At 22.9% G+C, this 26,691-nt stretch overlaps 4 protein-coding genes, 1 long non-coding RNA gene and 1 other non-coding gene across 16 annotated transcripts in view; 3 read left to right on the plus strand and 3 right to left on the minus strand.

Moving 5' to 3' along the window:
- Nucleotides 1-3,874: 3,874 nt before the first annotated feature.
- LOC122852233 (DENN domain-containing protein 5B) lies at nucleotides 3,875-15,650 on the minus strand. Of its 9 annotated transcripts, none has more exons than XM_044151902.1 (11): nucleotides 15,548-15,650; nucleotides 13,200-13,348; nucleotides 8,665-10,193; nucleotides 8,380-8,591; nucleotides 8,103-8,309; nucleotides 7,993-8,001; nucleotides 7,432-7,877; nucleotides 6,945-7,055; nucleotides 6,389-6,650; nucleotides 5,343-6,317; nucleotides 4,762-5,253 (listed from the first exon to the last, which is right to left on the minus strand). In XM_044151902.1, exons 2-11 carry the CDS (start codon nucleotides 13,318-13,320, stop codon nucleotides 5,064-5,066), a joined length of 4,062 nt encoding a protein of 1,353 aa, XP_044007837.1. In that variant the 5' UTR covers nucleotides 13,321-13,348; nucleotides 15,548-15,650; the 3' UTR covers nucleotides 4,762-5,063. The 9 variants fall into 9 exon arrangements, with proteins under 9 accessions (XP_044007835.1, XP_044007842.1, XP_044007844.1 ...); XM_044151901.1 differs by lacking the exon at nucleotides 15,548-15,650 and adding an exon at nucleotides 13,444-13,549; XM_044151900.1 differs by lacking the exon at nucleotides 15,548-15,650 and having other exon boundaries at nucleotides 3,875-5,253; nucleotides 13,200-13,543.
- On the plus strand, nucleotides 14,780-17,329 carry LOC122852236 (putative neutral sphingomyelinase). The gene is made up of 6 exons (XM_044151910.1): nucleotides 14,780-15,022; nucleotides 15,328-15,501; nucleotides 15,589-15,772; nucleotides 15,853-16,179; nucleotides 16,255-16,360; nucleotides 16,438-17,329. Exons 1-6 carry the CDS (start codon nucleotides 14,979-14,981, stop codon nucleotides 16,788-16,790), a joined length of 1,188 nt encoding a protein of 395 aa, XP_044007845.1. The 5' UTR covers nucleotides 14,780-14,978; the 3' UTR covers nucleotides 16,791-17,329.
- A 388-nt stretch (nucleotides 17,330-17,717) lies between these two features.
- On the plus strand, nucleotides 17,718-17,791 carry Trnav-aac. Its single transcript has one exon. It is a non-coding gene; the product is annotated as a tRNA-Val (tRNA).
- Nucleotides 17,792-18,316: 525 nt separating this feature from the next.
- LOC122852237 (rho GTPase-activating protein 26-like) lies at nucleotides 18,317-24,105 on the minus strand. 2 transcript variants are annotated; one of them, XM_044151911.1, is made up of 19 exons: nucleotides 23,707-24,105; nucleotides 22,815-22,972; nucleotides 22,140-22,211; nucleotides 21,972-22,073; nucleotides 21,793-21,903; nucleotides 21,594-21,698; nucleotides 21,261-21,332; nucleotides 21,055-21,121; nucleotides 20,864-20,964; nucleotides 20,700-20,794; nucleotides 20,347-20,428; nucleotides 20,152-20,254; nucleotides 19,851-20,072; nucleotides 19,686-19,791; nucleotides 19,284-19,596; nucleotides 19,018-19,207; nucleotides 18,775-18,934; nucleotides 18,557-18,687; nucleotides 18,317-18,478 (listed from the first exon to the last, which is right to left on the minus strand). In XM_044151911.1, the coding sequence occupies exons 1-19, from the start codon at nucleotides 23,864-23,866 to the stop codon at nucleotides 18,387-18,389; spliced, it is 2,442 nt and encodes an 813-aa protein (XP_044007846.1). In that variant the 5' UTR covers nucleotides 23,867-24,105; the 3' UTR covers nucleotides 18,317-18,386. The 2 variants fall into 2 exon arrangements, with proteins under 2 accessions (XP_044007846.1, XP_044007847.1); XM_044151912.1 differs by lacking the exon at nucleotides 21,261-21,332.
- Nucleotides 24,106-24,829: 724 nt separating this feature from the next.
- LOC122852245 lies at nucleotides 24,830-25,898 on the plus strand. Its single transcript, XR_006373801.1, has 3 exons — nucleotides 24,830-24,945; nucleotides 25,010-25,381; nucleotides 25,623-25,898. It is a non-coding gene; the product is annotated as an uncharacterized LOC122852245 (long non-coding RNA).
- LOC122852241 (gamma-aminobutyric acid receptor alpha-like) overlaps nucleotides 25,303-26,691 on the minus strand; it is a 53,681-nt gene continuing 52,292 nt past the window's right edge. For both annotated transcript variants that reach the window (XM_044151928.1, XM_044151927.1), the window contains 5 exons: nucleotides 26,566-26,653; nucleotides 26,173-26,492; nucleotides 25,918-26,069; nucleotides 25,569-25,828; nucleotides 25,303-25,389 (listed from right to left, as the gene is read on the minus strand). In XM_044151928.1, coding sequence (XP_044007863.1) covers nucleotides 25,615-25,828; nucleotides 25,918-26,069; nucleotides 26,173-26,492; nucleotides 26,566-26,653 — 774 coding nt within the window. In that variant the 3' untranslated portion in view covers nucleotides 25,303-25,389; nucleotides 25,569-25,614. The remainder of the gene's footprint in view (nucleotides 25,390-25,568; nucleotides 25,829-25,917; nucleotides 26,070-26,172; nucleotides 26,493-26,565; nucleotides 26,654-26,691) is intronic.

Raw genomic sequence — 26,691 nt, forward strand, 5'->3', positions numbered from 1 at the left:
AAAAAGAAACCTAATTTTAAATTTATCTGTAATTTAGAGAAATAAGAATAGTTATTTTTAGAAAAATATAAATATGAGTGTGTGTGAAAATGGTATATCAAATGAAACAATGTTTTCCAGGATTTTTAAATACAATACCATAAATAATCTTGGAGTTTTTTATTTTTTTTTTCTTTTAAATATATATTTTTGTAAAGAGAAAAGAAAAAAAAAAAAGAAAACAAAATGACGAATGAGTTTAAAAGTAAAAATGTTTTGTTAGATATTTTAATTTTATATGCGAAATGTAAATATATATTTATAGTTTATACAACGTTTTTACTTTATATGAAATGAATTCAGCTGCATGTACAAGTCTATGAACAAATTGAACGAAAAAAAAAATAATAATAATAAATCATTTTTTAGATGATTGTGTAAAAAAATTAAAATGCCGGCAAGATCTGAGAAAGTTTCACTTGATCGGGCAAGAACGTTTACGGGAATTAAACAAAAAAAAAAAATTAAAAAAACTGGCTATCGTACTTAAAAAAGTAAAAAAGAAAAAAAAATTTTTTTAAAGTGAATGACAGGAGCATTCCATAGTAATATCATTCAATTTGTCATGCTATTTTTTAAATTAATAAATTTTTTAAAATACAATTTTTCATTATATAATAAATTAAATAAATTTTCTGTCAAATTTACCTGATAAAAATAATTTAGCTGTTTTTTTATTTTGAATATAATATATATAAAAAAAATTATTTTTTAATATTTTTAATAATTGTTTAATTGAAATAATGTATGTCATCAGTAATAAGTCTCGTTTCGTTCAGCCTGTGAAAATAATAATGTATGTTCAATCAATCTTTAACATAATACAAAATTGTGTTTATTTATAATGTCATAACAAAAATATAATAATACTGCGTGTAATATATATTTAAATAATCGATACATAAGATAATGTAAACCACGAATACTGCCTTGTCATTAATATTATTATTTTTATATATTAATTTCGTAGTTTTGTGTAATATTCGATTATTAATCTATATATTAAATAATATTATAAACTTGATGAAAAATTATTAATGTTATATTCATATTTCGTGGCTTTCATTTTAGAATGAAATGTAATTGAATATTATTTAAAAAGAAAAAAAGAAGTAAATAGAATGGTTTTCTTTTTTTTTTATTATCGCTGAAATTAAACTTTGCAATAGGAACCATTTAAATACCTCAAGTTTCTTTTTTCATTTATATATTATGAAAATATAATGAATGAATAAACAACATTTGATATTTATAACCATTTATATCACGTATCATATCGCAATTGTAATTTTTTTTAAAAAAAAGAAAAAAAACACTTGAGCGTACTCTATGTTTATTATTATTATATATTTTTTTAAATAATAGCCATCAATAATGTAATAAATAAAGCCCAAACACAAATGTACATAACAATGTGCGTTTATAATAAGCGCATAGTCGATTAAAAATAAAGTATTGGCATTTTATGCAACCAAATAGTCATGCAATTATTTTTCATTTATGTGTTAAACTTTTATTATAACTAGGTAAATACCTCCTCGGTCATCCTGTGTTCCTGATACAAATCTTAAGCTTCATAAGAAAAAAGAGATAAGTCATTGAAAATACAAAATACCTCCTTGCCTATTCTATATTCCTGTTACAAATCTCTTATTTTTCCAAAGAAAATTTAAAAATTTTTCAAAAAAATTAAGGAATTATAAAAAAGAAGAAGTAAATCATTTGAAATACGAAATACCTCTTTGCCTATTCTATATTCCTGTTAAAAATCTCTTATTTTCCTATAGAAAATTTAGAAATTTTTCAAAAAAATTAGGGAATTACAAAAAAAAAGAGGTAAATCATTTGAAATACAAAATACCTCCTTGCCTATTCTATATTCCTGTTACAAATCTCTTATTTTTCTAAAGAAAATTTAAAAATTTTTCAAAAAAATTAGGGAATTATAAAAAAAAAGAAGTAAGTCATTCATAATACAAAATACCTCCTTGCCTGTTCTATATTCCTGTTACAAATCTCTTATTTTTCCAAAGATAATTTTAAAAATTTTTAAAAAAATTAGGGAATTATAAAAAAAAAGAAGTAAGTCATTCATAATACAAAATACCTTCTTGCCTGTTCTATATTCCTGTTACAAATCTCTTATTTTTCCACAGAAAATTCAAAAATTTTTCATAAAAATTAGGGAATTATAAAAAAAAAGAGGTAAGTCATTTGAAATACAAAATACCTCCTTGCCTATTCTATATTCCTGTTACGAATTTCTTCTTTTTCTAAAGAAAATTTTGAAATTTTCAAAAAAATTGAGGAATTATAAAAAAGAAGAGGTAAATCATTTAAAATACAAAATACCTCCTTGCCTATTCTATATTCCTGTTACAAATCCCTTATTTTTCCAAAGAAAATTTCAAAAATTTTCAAAAAAATTAGGGAATTATAAAAAAGAAGAAGTAAATCATTTGAAATACAAAACACCTCCTTGCCTATTCTATATTCCTGTTACAAATCTCTTATTTTTCTATAGAAAATTTAGAAATTTTTCAAAAAAATTAGAGAATCATAAGAAAAAAGAGGTAAATCATTTGAAATACAAAATACCTCCTTGCCTATTCTATATTCCTGTTACTAATCTCTCATTTTTCTAAAGAAAATTTTAAAAATTTTCAAAAAAATTAGGGAATTATAAAAAAGAAGAGGTAAATCATTTAAAATACAAAATACCTCCTTGCCTATTCTATATTTCTGTTACGAATCTCTTATTTTTCCAAAGAAAATCTTAAAAATTTTCAAAAAAATTAGGGAATTATAAATAAAAAGAGGTAAGTCATTTGAAATACAAAATACCTCCTTCCCTATTCTATATTCCTATTACAAATCCCTTATTTTTCCAAAGAAAATTTCAAAAATTTTCAAAAAAATTAGGGAATTATAAAAAAAAAGAAGTTAATCATTTGAAATACAAAATACCTCCTTGCCTATTCTATATTCCTGTTACAAATCTCTTATTTTTCCAAAGAAAATTTAAACAATTTTCATAAAAATTAGGGAATTATAAAAAAAAAGAATTAAATCATTTGAAATACAAAATACCTCCTTGCCTATTCTATATTCCTGTTACAAATCTCTTATTTTTCCAAAGAAAATTTAAACAATTTTCAAAAAAATTAGGGAATTTTAAAAAAGAAGAAGTAAATCATTTGAAATACAAAATACCTCCTTGCCTATTCTATATTCCTGTTACAAATCTCTTATTTTTCCAAAGAAAATTTAGAAATTTTTCAAAAAAATTAGGGAATTATAAAAAAAAGAAGTCAATCATTTGAAATACAAAATACCTCCTTGCCTATTCTATATTCCTGTTACGAATCTCTCATTTTTCTAAAGAAAATTTTAAAAAATTTCAAAAAAATTAGGGAATTATAAAAAAGAAGAAGTAAGTCATTTGAAATACAAAATACCTCCTTGCCTATTCTATATTCCTGTTACAAATCTCTCATTTTTCCAAAGAAAATTTAAACAATTTTCAAAAAAATTAGGGAATTATAAAAAAGAAGAAGTAAATCATTTGTAATACAAAATACCTCCTTGCCTATTCTATATTCCTGTTACAAATCTCTTATTTTTCCAAAGAAAATTTAGAAATTTTTCAAAAAAATTAGGGAATTATAAAAAAAAGAAGTAAATCATTTGAAATACAAAATACCTCCTTGTCTATTCTATATTCCTGTTACAAATCTCTCATTTTTCCACAGAAAATTTAAAAATTTTTCAAAAAAATTAGGGAATTATAAAAAAAAAGAGGTAAGTCATTTGAAACTTTACAGTGAAATTCTAATCATTTTTAAAAATATTTATTTAATTAATTCATGAATACATACATTTTACAAACAAGAATTCGATATTCCAAAAGAATAAATCTTTATTCATAATACAACCTTGATTTTTTCTTTTTAAATCGGTTTGACAGTATTTATAAACATTTTCGAACAACTAATAATCGAAGTTAATTTCTATCAGGTAAATAGTCAAAATAAAAAAAAAACTCAATACGTATAAACTCATTGAATACGTTTTTGTCTGAACATTCATATTTTTTCAGTATTTTAGTAATTAAAATTATTTAAATAATGTCACAGACAGTATTGACGCCGATTAATTAATCATTAACATTTTGCAATTAGGAGCTTTGAAAATATTAATATTTCATCTACATTATTGCTTCAATCCTATTTATTCAGCTTATGTCTAATATATATATATTTTTATTATGATTAGTTGACAATAAAATCAAACTTTAATATTAAATTGTAATACAAGACAAAATTCAATGACTACATCAAACTACTTTTTACTATTCATTTAAAAAAAAAACGAATATCAATGATTTATTTTCATTAGTTTTTATGGCAGATCATCATTTCAATTCAATGAAATATTTAGAGGTATTTATAGTGCTAATTCATTAAAAACACTTTGTTAAACTAAAAAAACAATTAAATCATAAAACTGGTATATAAATTTTTGTAAATCACAGAAAATATATCATTAATAAAATGTCAATTAATTTATATACATCAAGAAAACTACGTATTATTAATTTAAAATTAAAATATGTCATGGAATTATTGCCTAAATCACAATAAAAAAAAGACCAACAGCTAACGAAATAATATAACAAATATTTTGAGTATCTTTGGTTAATTAGTATAAAAGATTAGTTGTTTTTTTTTTTGGATCATTATAGTTACCATGGCCGGAGACAATTATTATTAAAATTTCGAATATAATATTTGTGTTTTAATATTATTTAAATATTCTTAGAATTAAATTTTTTATTATCTCTCAGCTTTTAAATATATATATGACTTGAATCTTGTAAGAATTTTTATTTAGTACGAATGAATTTTATAAATATTCATTTTAAAAACTTTGTGTTATCTCAAGTGTAATATTTAAATACCTAATTAGCAACAACTTCAATATTGTACATAATTTGTGTGTAGTTTATTTGTATAATAATAATTTTAACATATACTTGAAATTCCATGAGTTAAACTTTTTTCAAGAACAATATGAAAATCACTGAGTGGTTCAAGAATTTGAATGAGAAACATTAAAAGATTAATATTTCTTAAAAATGATGTTTCTTCATACATTTCAACAGTTGAACGTGCCTCACACATTGGTCTTAGCATTTGATGAAGTAGTTGTTCTCTAAAACGAAGAAAAAACAAACACAAATTAAATTAGATAAATGATAATTAAAAAAAATATAATATTAATGTAAAAAAAATATAAAATACCTTGCAGAGAGACAAATAAATAATTGAAATTTTCCATCTTTTCCTAATGTATGACTAAATGTATTAATTTGATCAATTAAATGACAAAAACATCTTAAAATAGTAAATCTTTGATTATTATCAACATGATGAAGTCTTCGATCTCTATTAATTTTTTTGGAGTATTCATTCATTTCTTCTAATAGCGTCATTTCGAAATTTTCTTTAATTCTCAATAAATAATCCCATACATAAAAATTTCTACCAAATAATCTTTGATTTTTAAAACCATATAAAAAAATTTGTTCTAATGATAACACAAGACCATTATCACCACATAATAATGCTGTTAATGAACCATCTGTTGGTTCTTTACGATAATGAAATTTAACAATAGCATTAACTGATTCTCTAAGCATATTTTGTAGCTCATCAATTGTTAAATTTGTTGTTTTTCTTGGTATACTTGGTGAACGACATCTTGGTGGTGTTGAACATGTTTCAACAAGTTCATCACTGTGTATTGTTTTTGGTACAATTGTACCAACTAATAATCTTTCAGTTGAACCATCATCAATACCTCTACCTAACCATCTACCACATGGAAATTTAAATGTATGTCCAGTAACTTCATTACGTACAACAACATGTTCAACCATCCATTTTGGTGACATACCACTACTATCATGTCCAATTCGTAATGTTGATAATACACCAAGATTTTTATGATGAAATACAAATTCAAGTGCACCTTTTGGTATTGATACAGGATTTGTTTCACATAATGTACCAGATATTATTATCCATGAATTTGCTGATGTTGTTGATGCACTTGTTTTTCTACTTGGAAATATTATAACTCTGTATGGAAGTTTTGTTGTTGGATAATTATTTGTAAAACAATAATAATCAACAGCATTTAATGTTAATAAATGATATAAAAATTGTTCTTTTTCTTCTTCACAACGTAAAAATGCTGATCTTTTATATTGGCTCCTAATTAAAAAAAAACAATAATATCAATATTAATATAAATATTTTCTTGTATAAATTATTTATTTATTTACCTTAATAAACCAGTATCAGATAATAAATTTTTTAAATGTCTTGATAATACTTTTTTTTCAAGACTAAGACGTATAAAAGCTTTGGCATATCCAATATGAGTTTTAATTTCTGTCATTGCTTGAACATTTCTAATATCAAATGTCAATGAATCTGGAAGTGGTCGTAAATGTTCTGGACCAATTGATTTTCTTTCACCTGGACGTTTATCTGGTCCTCCTCTTGTTGGTGATACATCAGTTTCCATAGCTAAATTTGATAAATCTATATCAAAAAAATAAATATACATATATTAATAAAACAATTAAATATAATTTCATTATTAAACTCAAGACAATCACAAATCAATATTTTACAAGCAAATGGAAAAAAAAGGCAACAATTAACATGCTCGTGCATTAACGTCATTCAGCTCTAAATAAAAAAAATAATAAATAAATAAATAATATATATAATAAACCATTTTTATAAAAATATATTTCTTTTTTTTTTTTTTTTGTTATTTCCTTTTTCTTTTTAAAAACAAGCCAAACGTATAAAAGGCTTTTATCAGTTTACCATTAAAATTTTCCTTGATATAGGAAGTAATTTCATTAATATTTCTTGTTTTAATTGATGATACCAGAAGATCCCTGAATGAATGACTTTTAATTGTTGTCATTTTTGGTGCTATTTGTAATAAATAAAAAATAATAAAAAAGTGAAAAAAATATAAATAATAAATTTATATAAATTTAATAAAAATAAAAATTTAGAAAGCTTTACTAAACATCAAATAAAATTATGTGCAATAAATAATGTACAATTTATGTCACTCATGTTGCACTACTGTGAACAAATATTACATATATATAAATAATTATATGAATAAAATATAAACGTACAATCGAGCCGCTTCCTCAACACGCACCAAGCAAGTGCTGCATGTTTTTTATTTTTCAAATTAATTAAATATTTATATTATTTAACATGAATAATCTTTTCACTTTGATAAATAATAATAGTTGAATTTGTTATTTTTTTAAAATAATAATATATTTCTTACCTGGTGATAAAAAATTTGGATTTGTTGATTTAGCAGAATCATTACATTCTTCTAATTCTTGATACATTGATAAATGTGTCCATAGTGCACTTTTTCCTTGTTTATTTTGTAAACCATGACTCCAAACACGTTCTAATAAATCACACAAACTGGTAACCAATGTATTTTCTTCAACGTCAATTAATGATTCAGTACCATGCCCTAATGCCACAGCTTCTGATCCCATTTTTTCAACTAACATTCTTTTTGTTTTTGATTTACAATCTTTTAATAATTTTTCAACAAATGTCCAATTTGCTTGGGCAATTAATGCTGGACTCATATCAGCTGATAATTTTGTTTGTGGACGTGGTGATTGAATTTCTTGATTTGGTACTGTTGGTGGTTTACCATTTGATTCATTTAATTTCATTTTATATTTCCATTGTGTTTGGCCTTTTCTACTACTGTAAAAATAAATGTAAATTATAATTATTAAATTATACTACAATTTTTATTTTATTATTTAAAAAGCAACTCTATTTTTTTTTTATTTTTTTTTTTTTTGTAGATTTTTCTTACCGGAGTATACTTCATGTTTAAGCAATAAAAAATAGATAATATTTTTATTTGTTAGTTTTTTTTCTGATTGATTAAACAAAAATTTAAATAATAAAAAAACATTTCATTACCTTTGAGTTGGTTCTTTGTTTAATGCAACACTATCAAGCAATGGAAATATTCTAAAATATGCAGCACGATGTGGTACAATTTCATTAGGTGGACTAGTTTCAAAATCAACATTATTTAATTTATTTTCTAATAATTTTTGGTTCTCTAATATAGTATTAGCTAGCTGATAATTTGATGATTGAATTATTCCTTCACAATTTTTTTTTCTAAAAATAATAATTAAAATTAATATTATATAACGAAATAAATAAATAAATGAATAAAAAAAAAACTTACTTAATTTGTGAAATTCTATTATCAAAAACTTTAATATTAAAATCCAATTCAGTCCAAGATGACATGACTTTATTATCAACAAGTGATGCAAACATTTGTGTCTCAAGAAATCTTGATAAAAATGGCAAATGTTGAGCTGGTTGATCTGATAAAAATGTTGCTTTATCAAATACATGCATACTATCTCGATTATTTAACCAATCATTTTTGTCCTATAAAAAATAAATAATTTATAAATTATAATATTAAAAAAAAAAAAAAATAAAATAGATAATAAAACAATACCTGATTTGGATGAATAACAAAATGTTCATATCCAGAAAAAAGTTTAACAAAACGATCGAGAAATATTTCTCTAATAGCATTATTAAATATTAAAATTTCTTTATATTCTTCTTGTGGTGTTAATTCTTTATCTTTGGTTGTTTTAATATCATCAATATCATCAATATTAATATCTGTTTTTTTAACAATATCAATAACTTTTTGTACTGCATCAGATTGATGATGATGATGTTGTTGATGTTGTTGTACATTATCACAATTTCTATCCCAATCTAATACATCATGCAATGAATGTTTTCTTCTTGACATATGAAAACCATTACCAGGTGGTAATGTCAAACTACTTGACATAATATCACCATCATAATAATTAATAATCATACAATCAGTCTTGTCACAATTTGGTATTTTGTACTTGTTTAATATTATTTTAATTTCATCAAGAAATTGTATTTTTTTAGGAAATACTGGTAATTCTTCAGGAAATTGACTTGTTTGTTTATCAATATCAACATAACATAAATTAGCTTCACTAGCAACTTTTAAATTAGTACCTTCACTTTGTGTTGTTAAACCCATAATAAATGGTACTGGTGCATCTAAAAAATGATGTAAACTTGCTGGTAATATTGGTACATAAACATGTTGCCATGTAAATGGAAATAATAATGATGTTATACATTCAGCAACAACAACTAATTTATGAAAATCTGTACTTCTTAATAATACTTGATTTTCAAGTAATACACATGTAAATAATTGTAATAAACATTCTGGTCCAAGCCATGTAAATACATCTTTCATTGAATAATCAAGTAATGGTAAATCATTTGATAAATTTGGACCATATATTACAAGTTCAAGTGGTACTTTAGCTGGTTCATCATTTGGTATATAAAATTTTAATGATTTACCTGGTAATGGTATTGGTACATTATATAATAAATTATAAACATATGATTCAAGACTAAGTCCTGGTCCAGGATGACGTGGTAAACATTTATATAAATTTGTTAAAAATTTTTTAGCAGCATATATATATGCTTGTTGACAAATTAATGATATTGATTTTGTAACATATAATTTATCTTTTGTTGAATCATAATATGCTAATGCTGCACCTGGTGAATGAGCTGATAATTTAAAATGACGTGGTAATGATCTTGTATTATGTGAATTATCTTGAGTTTTACGTAATGATGGTGGTGTACCATTTTGTCCACTACTTAATTCAGTTATAAACATTGCTTGTAATGTTTGCATTGCAGCACATATTTTACGATTACGACATTCTTCATAAAATACAAGACTAAAACCATATGTACGTCTACCATCTTCTTTTGTCAATACAAATGAATGAAATGATGGTTCAATTGAATGTTTTTGTGTACGAAAACGTAAACCACTTGGTAAACATAACATACAAACAGCATGCTCATCAAATGGATTCCAAATTACTGAATCTGGATAGTGACCTAATACTTTACTTTTATATGCACGATCAAGTGGTGTTGATTGAAGTGAATCACCTGAAATTAATTCAATTTAATTAATATTATTATTATTAACAAAAAAATCAACATGTAACTTGAGTATATTATTTTATTTTATAAAAATTCAAAAGCAATATTTATATTTAGAATTTATACAGTATTTTGTTTTGTCTTCAAGGAGTTTCGCTAAATAAACAAACAAATCATTGTCAATTTAAAAATGTCTGGGTAAAAAAGAAATAAAGACAATTTTTAAATTTGACTAATGTGAAAATTAATTTGTATATTGGTATTTTAATTATATTATTTTTTCTATCTAACTGTAATTTCCGTTACCAAATTACTACTCTTGAAGGTCATCTATTTTGTTCATCTCTCAATTTTTTTTTTTTCTACAACTATACGCAAGTATTTAACTTGAAGGCTTTGACCTCGTTGACAAAATTATATATCGCATGTATTATAGTATATAATATTTAAAAAATATAAATTACATTAAACACGTGTATGTTTATTCAATAAATTTATATTTTTTATTACTTGAGGAAAAAAAAAATTGCGCATTTAAATTTGTCAGTAAAATTAATTGAGCGTATACAATTTCAAAGACAATTTTACAGTTTAAACTCTCATACAAATACGAATTATATTTTTTAAATTAAATAAAGGGGCTTGTACGGTTTATTAACATGACAATAAACATTTTTTCGTTAAATAGCTTAGTGTAAAAAATTACGTTTTGTTTGTAAATGTTTTTGTCAAGGAAAAGTATATAGAAAAATTCTAAAAAAATTTATAAACATTATTAACAGTGTCTTTATATTTTGACAAAGTGAAATGTTATTTTGTCTATATATTTGAAGTAATATATATACAGCGACTATTAGTGGCATTTTGCTCTTGAGTTGAGAGTCTTGCTCCAGTGTCATTTATAATTATAAAAAAAATATATAATTCAAAACTACAAATTGATTTATTTATCCTTTTAAATAATTAAAAATGTCCCTGAATTATTTTTATATTTAAATGAAAATTAAAAAAACTAAATTACTATACGTTATTTATTTATTTTTTAAATTGTTAATTTAATAACACTCCTTTTTCATTAAGTTTAAATCATAAAATATACAAATATACAATCAATATTAATAAGAGAAAATAAATTGAAAAAAAAAAATAATAATAATAAAAACAATATCGTATCTTTCTTGTGATTCATGCATATTGATTTTCATTGTTGATTGAATTTTATTAAACCCATAATAATAGAATAAATAATATAAAAAATAATTTATTTTTATCAAGTACAAAATATGCAACAATACTCTCCCAGATGAGTGTTAGAGTAAAAAAAAAAAAAATCTTTAAACTCATTGATTATGTCTAGTTTATTCATGTTAAAAAAATATATATATAATAAAAATGTGCATGAGTCAGACACATGTCGAAAGAGGGTCTGAAACCCTCATTCCCCCAATTTTTTTCTAAATGCTTACTACTGTCTTTTTTTTATTGTCTTTGTCATTGAAACTTGAAAGATATATATACTGAATCATTTGAGCAAGAAGCTCTGATAATTCTGATAAAAAAATATATATATATATTTTGTTAAAAATAATTATTAACTTGTTTTATTTTGTATTTATCAATAAAATTAATAAACAAAATTGTCAAAAAATAAATTTAATATAAATAAATCATATATAAAAAATTAAAAAATATATTGATTTTACTTTTTTAATTTAATTTGATTGTAAAAACAAAAAAAAAAATTAATAATAATTTTATGAAATTATGTAATACTGTAGAATAATTTTTATAGCAAGTTTAACAACAATGGCTATTAATAAAAATTATTAATATGATAATAATAAATAAATTAAGGGTAAAAAAGTGTTGATACAGTCAATTAAGTGAAAATGATAAGCATATCAAGCACAAATTTGACCTCTAACCAATGTTGAACGATCGGTCAGGGTCGTTTCTCGATTTAAAATCACAACTAATATCATTTTATAATAATTTTATTGGTATATTATTATTATGATAATATAAATTTATTGATTTTTTTAATAAACAAATTTTAAATTTCAAATATACCGATATATTTTGATTCGAAACAATGACTTGATTTAAATGTAATCGAAAAAGATAAAATGAGAAATAATTAAACAATATTTTGTTATTAATTCTTTGAAATCGAAATGAAAATATGAGCACATCTGTTTCTAAGAAAATAATGCAGCTGATCTTGAGAACCGCGGGAGGTTTTTATTTTATTTTTTTTTTCTATTCTCAAGAAGATCTGTTGCTTCCGGTGCACATTGTTAAAAGGTTCTTTTGACAAAATATATAAAAAAAAAAAAAGGTCACTAGGGTTCACCTCAATAACACGGTCTACCTGAATTGGCAAAAAAGAGAACCTATTTATAAATAGCTCCTAAAAATCAGTATTACCAAAAAGCCTCTCAATATAGCTAAAAATATTTGACAATAATTTTAAATAACATTTTGAAATACCCATTTGAATATTTCAAAAAACATTTTAAAATATTAAGATCTAAGGTCAATATTATACATCTATTTTTAAAGTAAATAATATATTTTTTTTTTATCATAAAAAACAAATTTATGTCCCTACAAAAAAATATATACATACTATCACATTGACCCATGATAAAAATGAATTTTATATATTTTTTTTCTCTCATGTTTTAAAGAAAAAAAATTACGAAATTAAACTCTGTATTAATATTTTTTAATTAACCATTCAATTTAAAAAAAAAAAAAAAAAGATCAATTTAAATAATTTAAAAAGGAAAAAACAAACTAATGAAAATTCAAGATTAATTATTCTAATGATGACCTAGTAAATCAACGACCTCTTCAAATAGAAAAAAAAAAAAAAAAAAGTAATAATATTCAAGAGCACAAAGAGTGTTCCAAAAAAAAAAAAAAAAAAATTGAAAAATAAAAACCAGGCAATTTGCATTATACAAATAATAATAATAAAATTGTTGTAATATGCAAAAAATAACATACCAAAATATTTATCTGGTTCAAGACCAGAATCCTTGTCAAGTCCACAAATGACAAAATAATCAGCAAATCTTGCTGGGTGTTGTTCAGGACCAGTTCTATGTAAACCCATGCTCCCGTTCATTTTTCACAAAGAAAAACCACAATATTAACTAAAAAAAAAAAAAACACAAACACAACTCACAGTTTAAATATATAGATATAAAAAAAAAAAATAATTAAATCACTGTAACCACAATAATCTCACTGAATTTTCTATGAACTATAAATTTCCACATTGTCAACATGTTTATTTATATTATTTTATATTTGACGTTTATTAAACTAAACAACAGCTGATGTTGACTGATGTAACCAATGCAATGATAAATATATAAATGATGGTATACATAGATGTCAAATTACATATATAATGATTTTGCATATATATAAATAAACTAACGATATACAAATATTACATTACATACATAGTTAAACTTTGAATAATTGAAATAATAATATAAAAAATATGCATATAGATAAATCATGAAAATCTGCAATTGTTAATTAATCAAAGAAATTAACTGATGTATATATAATACTGTTATATATTTAACTAATATCAAGAATCCTAAATTTATAGTTAATTTCGCAAAAATTGTACAACATCACAATATAAGTTTATCAATTTAAGTATATGAATTAGCTAATTTGCATCATGTTTATTTCAAGCAAATTAATTTTCTAAATTAACATGTAAACAACTTTACTATACATTTTTCATATTAATTATTTAAATAAATAAATATTTTAACATTCAAATAAAATAATAAGTAATTACTAAATACAATTCAACTACTTATATTTAATTTATAAATATAGTATATAATTTATTATTTAAAAGTCACTTAATGATATAAGCTAAGTATAAAATATAAGCAATATTGTCATTTATGCATACATACAAATGTTTACATGACATATTATCTATGATACTATAAATTTTACATTTATGACACAATGTCATTATTATCACTAGTTATACATGTTATCCATTATTGACTTATTATTTAAAAATCTGTAAACTTATATTTATAATGTAATAGATATCAGCTGATGTTGACTGATGTAGTTGATGAAAAGTACGACATATGGGTGTACAATATTACATCTCTCTACGTTTTACTGTATTAAAAAAATATATATATGATCAACTAACGAAATTAACCGATAACAAACGAAGTTATACGACAACTGAAGTAATTGATCCTCAAAAATATCACAACAATGTGAAGTTTGCAACTTGTAATTTCGATTGTTTGACGATACAATTTATCGATAACAAAGAAATTTATTTTTTCAACAATTATAACTATTTAATTATTATCAATTATTATAAATAAATAATCTAAATAAAATTAGATTATTTAATTGTTTTAAAAAATGTTTCTAAAATTATTTTATCTATGTTAATTTTACATCAAATATAATTTTTTTTTTTAGTTTAAAATTTTATACTGGAGTTTACATGAACCAAGTATATAAATATTGTTATTGTTGTTGTTATTATTGAATTATTATTGTTATTTTTTTTTTTGCAATTCAGTGTGTTTCTGAAATTCTGACAGCACGCATGGTGACATGCAGTGATATGATTGTATACGTCATCGTAGAATTAAGTTAAACAAAGTACAAAAAAATATAATTATATTTAAATAAATTCTAATTATCATTTTTTTTTCTAATAATTTTTGAGTATAGAAATATTAGCAAGTGTTTTTTAAAATAATTATTTTTATCACAATGATGGATGAAATAAATTTAAGAGTTTTAACTCTCAATTGTTGGTAAATATTATAACAATAATAATTCTAAATATTTTTTAAAAAAACATAACAAAGAACTTTTACTTTTTTTTTTACATTTACATTTTATAAATACCATCTTTTCATCCATCTTAATCGTCATGATTATAATATTATCGAAACATTTTTTTTTTTTTAATTTTAATGATGATGATAGCATTAATGTGTTTAAACTTTTTCATTATTGATTAGATAATGATTTTTTTTTTAATAATAAAAATTAATTGATTTGCCTTTGTTTATTTATGTATGTGTTAATTTGTTTGTTTTTTTTCCAATTATTACAGGGGCATTCCATATGTGTCAAGTAATCGAAGACAAAGAATAATTGCAATTGCTGAAAAGCTATCATTTGGTGATTATGATGTTATTTGTCTTCAAGAAATATGGTGTAGAAATGATTATAAAATAATCAGAACAAAAACACAAGAAACATTACCGTATTCACACTATTTTTATAGGTAAAAAAAAAATAAAAATTCATTAAAATAATAATAGAATAATTACCGTAATTGTTCATGTTCTTTTTTTTTTCCTTTTTTAAATAGTGGAGTTATTGGTTCTGGTGTATGCTGTTTTTCAAAATATCCAATTCAAGATGTAATGTTTCATAAGTGGTCCCTAAATGGCTATGTCCATAAAGTTCATCATGGTGATTGGTTTGGTGGTAAAGGAGTTGGCTTATGTAGACTTCGAATTAATGATGCAAATGTCAACATTTACAATGCTCATGTGAGTTTATCAATTATTAATAACTTGAAAAAAAAAATAAAAAAAATTTATATCCTTGAAATTATTGATAAACAATTTAGCTTCATGCTGAATACAACAGTGAAAATGATGAATACTCAGCTCATAGAATACTTCAAGCATTTGATATGGCACAATTTATCAGAATGACTGAACAAGGTGCTGATGCTGTTATTCTTGGTGGTGATTTAAATACTGGACCTCAAGATTTAGCATATCGTATTATAAAAGGTGTTGCTAGTTTGGCTGATGCATGCTCAATTATTCATAATGATATTGGAACAAGTGAATGTGCCAATAATAGTTATACATCATTAAAAGTTGCTAGTAAATTACCACAAGGAAAACGTATTGATCATATATTATATTCAGGCTCAAAAAATTATATGGTAATTTTAATTTTTCATATTAAATATTTTCTTGTCAGTTTTTTTAAATATTAATTTATATAAAACATTATTTAGGTTCAAATTGTTAATTGTCAACAACCATTTCCTGATCGTGTACCAAATAAAAGTTTTAGTTTTTCTGATCATGAAGCTGTTGTTGCTGAGTTTAAATTAACAAGAGGTATACTTTTACTTTTATTTATTAATTCCCTCTTGATTATTTAATTTATTAATTTTAATATTTTGTTTTTTTATTAGGGACATATCAAACTTTAGAAACAGACGTACGTGAATCATTAAAAGAAGCATTAAGTATTTGTGAAAAATCATTGAGAGATATTAAAAGACAGCGTATATGGTACTTACTGATAAGTTTGTTTATTGCAATTCCACTTGTTTGGTCAATGGGCTTTGAGTCAACGGCCAGCTCAATTGGAATTGGTATCAGTATTGCATTGAATATTGGGCGTCTTTTATCAACAGCTATTTTATGTTACTCTTTATTCATGAGCTCAATATGGAATTGTGTTGAAAAAAATGCCCTCAAAGCTGGATATTTGGCTATGGAAATACGCCTCATGCAATTAAACAATCATATTATTAAACGTTAATGATAATGATGATTTTTTTTTTTCAATATTTAAATTATATCATAAACAAATTATTTGTTTATGATATTAGATGCATTTATTATAGCAAATTGATTAATTTAGATAGCTCATATTTTTTAATTAATTTTTAAAAGTATTTTTTTTTTTCTTTTTTATTTTAAATTTAAAAAAAAATACTTTACTTGTTAAACAAGAATTATTTTTAGTAGAAAAAATAATAATACTGTGTATTATAGAGAAAAATTTTTTAAAATATAATTTTACAAAGCTCAATATGAACTAAATAATAATATATTATCATTTTTGATAATTTCACATTTCAAGTGTTTGAAACATCACCCATATATTTTATATTTGAAAAATCGTGTTTACAAAAAAATAAATAAATTATGAGTCATAAAATATGACTCAAAAACCTTCAAATAAACTTGTTTTTTTTTTTTTTATTATTTTTAAATTGAATGACACAATAAAATTGTCATAAATTTGTATTCAAAAAATGTATTAAATATTTGCAATAAAACAAAAATAATATATTACTTTTTTTTTTTTATTACTATAAATTTTTTTGTCGAATATTTTTGGTGAATTATATAATGATCTGTATCTTGGTTGATAAAAAAAGCTAGATAATTGATCATGATATGTATCAAGTTGATTAATAATTATGACAAGAATATTTTTATCTTTCAATTTTATGAAAAAAAAAAAAACATTTCTACATAATACAGAATCACGTGGTACACTAACACGTTTTAAATTTCGTATAAAAAATGTTCTTTCTCAAGTATATAATAAAAATATATCGAAAATATTTTATAGAGAATTGAATTATAGTTTAATGTTTTTTTTTTTTTTTTTAAATGTTTAAGTGTTAAGTATATAAAGTTTGGTAATGTAGTAGTAGTGTTAAACGTCTGATACCTTGTTTTCGTGGTGTAGTTGGTTATCACATCCGCCTAACACGCGGAAGGTCCTCAGTTCGAACCTGGGCGAAAACATTTTTTTGCCACTTTTTGATGACTCGTTATTCTAAAACAACATAAACTCATTTATCCTCAATTTTTTTTGAATAATTATTTGTATAAATCCATTACATTTATTTAATATTACTAAAATAATTATCATTTACAATAAACCTTATTTTTTTTTTATATAATGACAATATCAAAGTTTTAAAAAAATTAAATATTTACACTGAATAAAAATTAATAATCATGATTAAATATAATTAATTATCAATTGAAATATTTATTTATTGAGCAAATAGCTTGACTTCTAATAAATAAATTATCTCATTCTAAAAAAATTAAAATTATTTGATTAATATTAATATATATATATTTGTTCGATTGATTATCATTTAAGTCATAGTTGAACAATAAATATTCGTAAATAAGAAAATCACTAACAATATATGCAACAAAATAAAAATAAAAAAAAAAATCACAAAAATCATGTTGGAATGTTATTTTGTCTTCCATTTCGTTTTCTTACTTATATATTAATGTGTTTATTTATTTATTTAAAAAAATTTAATGCTGTAAAATGCAATTGCAAAATGTGATTTGTGAATTCTTTGGTTCACTCGTATTACTATGGTAATTGTTCAACATAATTTTTCGGTACAAGACCACTTTTTCCATTTAATGTACCCTCTAACCATCCAGGCTCCAATGACGGTTTAACTAAAATTTAAAAGTAGAAAATAATTATTTTTAATATAAATCAAAGTATTTTGTTGTCTGTTAAAAAACTTTAATTACCATTTGTGATTATCTGATTTGGCTCAAAAGATAGTTCACCATCATTTTCTGCCATACAAGCATAAAGAGTACGAACTCGCCAAATTCCTTGACCTGGACTTGATCTACCACTATTTGGTGATGGATTGGCTCTTTAAGTAAAATATTAAAAACTTAATTAATATTATATGTGAAATGAAATGAAAATGAAATACATTATTAATAGTATATTTACTTACACTGATATGGCTGGGTTACTTCGTTGTGTATAACCAGATGGATAATGCATACCCATCATGGCACCACCACGTTTATGTTTTACCGGTAAATCTTGAGTTAAAAGTTGTGAATCTGATGCAACAGATTCATTTGAACTACTTGTATTTCCACTACCAAGTACTGTCAATAAATAATCATAAAAAATATAATTATAAATACTATTATTTAACAAATAAAAAAAATATATATATTTAATATATTACCTTTGTCTGCTGAATGATACATAAAATTTGCATTTGTTAATTTTGGACGATTTATTCTAGTTTCTGTAAATGGGGGTAATCGTTGTATATTATGATCGATGTCATCAAATTCATCGTTTTTTCTATCATCAATAGAAAATGGTTTTGTTACTATTGACATTGGACCATCGTAATATGATCTTGTTACCAACTAAATAAAAATTTATAATAATTATAATATCATTAATTTGTTTAATTAAATTTAAAATTAAAATTATTTTTATTACGTGTGTTTGTAAAGGAGCTATATTGTGCGTTGAATATCGATGTATATTTCCATTTCCAGTTGCAGCTTGAGCATCATCAGTTTTAATTGGATTATTATTAGTTGTTTGTGATATTTGTGATGGTCGTGAAGATTCTGGTGGTCTAGCTGATATTCTTTCATAATTTTCAATAAGAATTTCAACAACAATATTATGAAATTTAATATCCATTATTGAAGCAACTGTTTCTTCCTCAGGACGTAATAAAGTTGGACCAAAACAAACTGCTAAATTTCCAACAGTCATTCGATTTTTGTCATTTTTATTTGACACACTTGAAAAAATAAAAAATAAAAATTATTCATAAAAATTATGTATAAAGATAAATTAAATAATTAAATTTATTTTTATTTAAATAATTACTTGTATAAATGTTTAATCAACAACATCAGCATTCTAAAATTTGATTTTGGCAAACGATAAACGAGAATATGTATGTCATTTATACGTGATTCTCTGCATTCTTGTTCTGTAAATTCGATATAATAATTATATTTAAATTTAAAAAATAAAAACAAATTAACTTACTTGCAGCTAGTATAAAACTATTGTAGTATCTAAATGTCATAAGTGGCTCTGACAATGATCGTAAATATGTTTTTAGAGCACTTGTAATTGTTTTACTTTCCCATTCAAAACGATCATCAATATTTAGTTTATCTAATTTCCTTCTATCGAGTCCCATTGTCAGTAATTTATTTACTTTTGATGCAACACCAACAACTCGATACAATCCCACCTCCTCTAAACCTTTATAAATAATACAAATATATTATTTAATTATTGTTGTTGTTGTTGTTAATAGTAATAGACAAAGAATATTATTTACCACGATCTTCAAGTGCAGTTATACATTTTGAAACAAATGAAAATCCATTTTCATCTAAAGTAACGTCTTCTGGTTTAACTGATGTACCTTGAAGTGCATAAGTCTGTAAATAAAATAAATATAAATATTATTTTTAAATTTGAAAAAATATAAATTATAGGAAATATTTTTATTATGAATTTTTTTTTTACTTACTGGCTCTTTACCGTCCATTGCATCCATCCATAATTTTCTGTCCTCCTCAGATAATGCTTGAAATGTATACATTATATTTGGCCTAAAAATAATAACATTAAATAAATAAAATAATTATAAATAGTAAATTCAAATAATAATAAATTTAACATTTAAAATTTATAGAAAAAAAAATATTTACAAAACACTCTTTTTTTTATCATTTAAATTAGCAACAAATAAATTGTCTTTTTAAATTGTAAAAAAATTATTTAACCATGAAAATAAATATACTTATTATTAGACAATGATTCATAAATTATTATGTAAGATAACTATGAAAAAAAAATTAAAATACATGTATGTATGCTCACTTATCTACAGCAGTTATATCAAAGCAGAATCGTTTTTCAATAGTATCTGACATTCGACGAACACAGCTTGCCAGTGTCAGAATCTCCTTGTTACTCTGAATACAAAATAAATTGACCAATTAGGTAATGAGTGGTTGTTTCTTTTAGTCCATCATTTCACTCACAAATTTTCCAGTTAGTTGATTGTAGGGTATCATTGTAAACTCTTTCTTGTCCTTTTGATATGTACAGTACTGCTTTGTCCATGATGTTGTACCAAATGCCTCTGTGTTTATTTCATAAAAAAAAAAAGTAATAAAATTTAGTTTTTTTTTTCAAAACTAATTATTACAATTATTATTTTGTGATAACATACTTTTTTCCAGGAGAAATAGGTAACCCTCTCGTGAATACAACTTGCTTATTCCACTCTCAACAACTGACTGAAATTTTTCAAAAAAAAATACAATATTACATTAAAAATATATGAATCAATATTTTTAAATTATTATTATTTTTTTTCATTAATATAAAATTTATATTAGATCACACTTGATAAATATTGTCAAATAAAAACATTACCTTCTTCATGTCCTTCATTTTATTCATAAGCGATTCAGTTTTATCTCGGGTTGCAAGAAAATTTTCTCTAGTCTTGTAAAAACAAATAAATAAAAAAAGAAAGAAAAAAATAAATAATGTTAAAAACAAATACACACAGAAAATTGAAAAAAAGGCACAATTATTATTTTTTAATAATATATTTTAAAGCTGCATGCCTTGTCATCTAAAACATTATCAGTAATTATTATGATTATTTTTAAATATATAAGTCAACAGTTATATCAGAATATTAAGAAGTTTTAATAATATTAATTATATTATATTTTAAATATAAACAAAAAAATTATTTACCTTTTGTATTTTTAATTGCAATTCTGTCATGTATGGTTTAAAATCTTTGGCAACTTCGTGACCTTGATGATAAAATGTTAACCATCCAAACATAAAACCCAACAACTAAACAAATAATAATTATAATGAAAAAAAAAAAAACAATTAACATCAATTATAGTATATAGAATAAAAATTATGTAATTTTAATAATTTATACCGTTTCAACAAATTCAAATTTTTTACGTTCTTGTACTTCTTGTAATAAAAATACGTATTCTAAACTGGCTTGACAAAAGTGTCGTTCAGCCATATCCAATGTTGCATCAGCCTTAATAAAATAATAAAAAATATTAAAATACATTAAACAATATATAAATAATATAATTAAATAGCTACCTCTTGTAGAACATTGTCTTGTTTTTGAGTTGATAACTTCAAATATCTTTCTTGACTTCGACAAAAATTAACAGTTTGTTTTTCAAATTTCTTTTTTCCCTCCTAATTTAAAAATATAATTTAATTAATATTAATTTTTATTTTATAATTTAATAATTTAATCATTACCTTGACTCCTTCAATATGCTCTTTTCTAAAATTTTCTAGAGGCAGAATAATTTGATCATAAGCACGTTCAAGCTGTAAAAATAAAACCAAAACAAAATTTTAAATATTATTTTGAAAAAAATAATATACATTTAATTTATTTTTCATATTTTTTTAATTTTTATAAATGTAATTATTGCAATGACAAGCATTTGTGTTTAAAGCATTTGTGCAAAAAATTATTACTGTGCAAAAAATTAATCTACAATCAATAAAAAGCTTAATAATTTTTTGTAGCAAAAAACAAACAAAAAAAAGATGCAGAATTAACAAAAATCTAATGTTAAAAATTAACAAATAAAACTAAATTGGCATAATACTTGCTTTTTCTATAGTGCCAACTACAATGTAAATAAAAATTAATATATCTAAAATTTCAAGTCCAGACTTATCATGGATTTATCAATTAAAAAAATGTAAAATAAAATTGACATGCTAAATTTGTCATCTATAATCAGGCCAGTGACATAAATGCTTTTACGAAATACTTTTGTTATTTTATATTTTCCTATCAATTAATAATTATGCTTAATTAATTTATCAGTTGTCTAAAGTATGCATCAGTTTAGCTTTGCTTGTATCCTATTTATCTCATTTTTGTTTTTTGATGATTATGGATACTTTTGAAATGCTTACCATACGGTCTCTTTCATCTTCAATTGATGCAATGAGTTTACCAAACTCAGTTAGGCTCTGCGATATATGAGTTTCATCTTCAGTTTTAGTTTCACCAATACATTCAAAACTAAAGTTTTGTAAGGTTTTGGAGAAGGCTCGCTGGGCTCGGGACAGATCTTTTGCAAAAAAATTATCATTCACAAATAGAAAAAAAAAAAAAATATATAAATAATAAATATAAATTACTTAATAATTTTAATTATAAAAAATTTTTTTACTGATAAAATTAATGATGAATTTATAAAAAATATAAATAAATTTAATCTAATCATAATTGGGATAATTAAATTCATACGTAATTCATTCGAAGAATGTAAAATTATTTATTAATTTGATTGACGTAATTAGTATCAATCAAATAATTATTTAAATAAACTTCCTAAAAGCAATTATTCATTTATTTTTCAAAAAAAAAAAATATTTAGGTATATCATGCTTCAAAAAATAAAAATTACCAACAAAATTTCATGCATATTTTTTAAAACATAAAAAAAAGCAATTTGTCTTTTTTGATTTAAAAAAAAAAGTGTTAAAATTAACAAGAACATAATTAAATATTATTTTTCTATTTTTTCATTTAAAAAAAAAAAAAACAAAGTGTAATTATTGTGTGCAAATAAAAATAATTATCGTGTTTGTGTAATAAAAATAAATCGTAAAATAAAAAATAAAAAACAAATTGTTGAATTTATCTTTAAAAAAAAAAATAATAATAATAATAATTTCACAATAACAAAACCACAAACTATTGATAAAAATTATGTATTTACAATGATAGTGTGGAAAAACAGTGTCATTGAAAAATTTAAATAATAAATAAATACATAAAAATAGAAAAAAAAAAACTTACTTTTTGCAGCAGTTAATAAATCCTTGACCTCTTTAATTAAACGTTTTATTTGTGCACTAGTTTTTTCTAATTCTTGTTCATGATAATGTAAATTTTCACGAAAATACGGACTGTCTGTAAGACAATCTGTAAATTCAAGTGGTTTCAAGCCAATACCCATTGTTTTTATAATGCTCAATCAAATTATTTGTTAATTAATTTTCAGTATATACACCGTTTAAATTATCAACAATAAAAAATAATAATTATATTATTTTTTTAAAAAACAATATTGTTATTTGTTGTGTATAATAAAATTATGGCAATTTTGGGTCATTGAGAGATGACGCTTTCTCAACTGTCCAAAGCACACACACACAAAAAAAAAAAAAAGAGAAAAAAAGTGATCTAAACACTTTTTATAAATGGAATGTTTTTAAATAAAATATTGACTTTATTAGTCAATAGCCAAGAATCCCCGAGGCACAATCACCCTGTTTGGTACATGTCTCACCAAATCGATCTACTGTGTATGTGACAAGACTGATAATATATTTATGATTATTGTTTGTAGACACTAGAGCTTCGCTTTTTATTCACACTCAAGTTGGTCAACCCATCGACAATTATTGTTTATCATATATATTTAATAATAATAATGATAATTAATATGATATGATAATTTATAAACTATTTTTTATCATAATAATATTATTATTATTAATTAATAAAGTGTATATAATATGTATTTAGAACACATAATCTTTAGTGTCTTCAATAGCACACCCCAAGTCCCCAACCAACTTTAATATTGTTTTTATTACTATATATACTATACTATAGTTTTTTTATTATCAATGACCAATGAATGACTTAGAAAAGTGTGTAGAAAAGTCACCTGATTTTAAATGTATGTTTGATACGTGTATTATACCTTGTGATATTAGCACTTCTGTTGGAATTTTTTTGTACTATAATACTAGATATAGTGTGATGATGATGTTGATGATGTTGATGCACCAATGATCAAAATGTATGTTGTTTATAAACAATAAATATTTGTTATTTTAGAGATATATCCAGATATATCTGTTTTTGTTCCAAGTATTATGGAGATAATTATGAATTTCTTTTTCTAATATTTGTTTGATTTTTCTCCATTTAAACACATGGAATTACGTTGATAGATGAAGACAGATGTTACATCATGAAATCACTCAAACTACAATCAAATAAATATAACAAATGATAACAAAAAAGGTAGGATATTTAATTATTTAATTGATTATTGATAATTTTTTTTTAAATTAATTTTTATTTGCAGAAGATGGTGAATATTACCCAGTGTCTTACCAAAAAGTTAAGCTGGATTGATACTGGTAGTGTTGTCTTTAATTTACCTCCAGACAAAATGGACTTGTTTTCTACTCAATCAAAATATTTATGTTTATCCATATCATTTTGAAACAACATGCAGCTCTATTTTTATTTGCATCATTGTCTTGGAAGTTGATTACTCACTGATTGACTCACTTGTCTTTTCAATTAGTAATTATTAGTTATTAATAACATTGAGTAAAATAATAATAAAATAATAACAACTTTACAGTACATCATAGCCAAAGTTTCTCATCTAACGTTTTCTGACCAAAAACTTGATCAATTGGTTGATGAATCAATTAAGTAATAATAACAGGTAAAACTCTAAACAAATAAATAAATGAATCTTGATAAAAATTAAAGTAAACAAATTAATTTTAAATTATAATATTTGATACAATTAATACAACATGTAAATAATTTGACAATGCTAATTATTCAACTGTTGTATTTTAATTTGTTTATTTATTTATCAATAGACATAATGTCAATAAATTACTTACTCATTTTTTTAATACAACTAAACTAATAATATGACAATTTAATTTATCATTTAGATATTGATCCTAATGGAGTATCTTGCCATTTAAATTCTTCTTGACAAGTTACATAAGCCAGCCAATAAAATATATTCAATAAAGTATAAGAAGCTGGAAAAATAACACGAGCAACTCTATCAATATGTGATACACTGTTAATATGTCGTTCGATTCTTTCACCTTTTCCTCGACAACCATTTGCAACTTCTTGTTGTCGATTACGTCTAAAGCAAAAAATAAAATAAAATAAAACATTTTATATTTATATTAATCCATCTTGATAATACATAATTTTAAAAAAAAAATATACTACCTAAATGCATCATCTCCAACTAAGCAGTAAAAAAATTGTTTCCACTTTGGTAAACACGTTTCTGTTTGTGTTTGTCTTTCCATTGTTGGGGGTTTACAATTTACTGCAGCAGATATCGAGTATTCACTACCCATGTCAAATGTTCCAGGATCCTAAAAATAAAAAAAAAACCAATAACTTGAATATTTTATTGTCATTTAGAGCGTAAACAATAACTTAATGTATCATAAATTTCTTTTTTTTTTTTTTTTTTACATTATAAATTGGACATAGCATAGATCCACGTTGTTGAGTTGTTTTATTATCATCAGGATGAATTATTTGTAAACCACATGATATTGAATCTTTGTCATTTGATTCATCATCTAATTCTTCCCATTCAGTTCCATCAATTGTAGATTCACCACTGCCAACTTTTGTAAAATAATGTACACCAGCAAATTCAAGTAATGTTGCAATACAATATCCAAAACTCATTAAAAGAAACCAATCAAGTGCTGTTGCATAACGTACTTTTGGAAGATCTGTTCTTGAATCTAGGCTTATTGTTGATAATGTCAAGACAGTTGTGATTCCTTAATCAATAAAAAATTATTTAAAATTTACATGTTTAATTTATTTCTTTGTTTTTTTTTTTTTAATAATTACCAAGTCCTACACGATCTGCAGTTGCTTCTCGATTAATAAAAAGACCAACCCAACTCAGTACAACAATCATAATACAAGGAACATAGACCTATAAAGAAAAAAAAAATACAAATATAAATATAAATG

Source organism: Aphidius gifuensis, linkage group LG3, assembly GCF_014905175.1.
Source record: "Aphidius gifuensis isolate YNYX2018 linkage group LG3, ASM1490517v1, whole genome shotgun sequence".
Classification (NCBI taxonomy): domain Eukaryota; kingdom Metazoa; phylum Arthropoda; class Insecta; order Hymenoptera; family Braconidae; genus Aphidius; species Aphidius gifuensis.

Bases quoted from the DNA above. Each gene is read 5' to 3' on its own strand.
- LOC122852233 (XM_044151900.1), bottom strand. From the start codon at position 13,320: ATGAACGGGAGCATGGGTTTACATAGAACTGGTCCTGAACAACACCCA. The intron at 7,056-7,431 runs GTAAGAAATATA...TATTACAAATAG, and splicing joins TCCAAATTTTTTATCACCAG to CACCAAAAATGACAACAATT. The intron at 6,318-6,388 runs GTAAATAAATAA...TTTTTTAATTAG, and splicing joins TCTGATACTGGTTTATTAAG to GAGCCAATATAAAAGATCAG.
- LOC122852237 (XM_044151911.1), bottom strand. From the start codon at position 23,866: ATGGGTATTGGCTTGAAACCACTTGAATTTACAGATTGTCTTACAGAC. The intron at 21,122-21,260 runs GTAATGTTTTTA...GAAAAATTTCAG, and splicing joins AAATGAAGGACATGAAGAAG to TCAGTTGTTGAGAGTGGAAT. The intron at 20,795-20,863 runs GTGAGTGAAATG...TTTTGTATTCAG, and splicing joins ATCAACTAACTGGAAAATTT to AGTAACAAGGAGATTCTGAC.
- LOC122852236 (XM_044151910.1), top strand. From the start codon at position 14,979: ATGATGGATGAAATAAATTTAAGAGTTTTAACTCTCAATTGTTG. The intron at 15,502-15,588 runs GTAAAAAAAAAA...TTTTTTAAATAG, and splicing joins TATTCACACTATTTTTATAG to TGGAGTTATTGGTTCTGGTG. The intron at 16,180-16,254 runs GTAATTTTAATT...AACATTATTTAG, and splicing joins CAGGCTCAAAAAATTATATG to GTTCAAATTGTTAATTGTCA.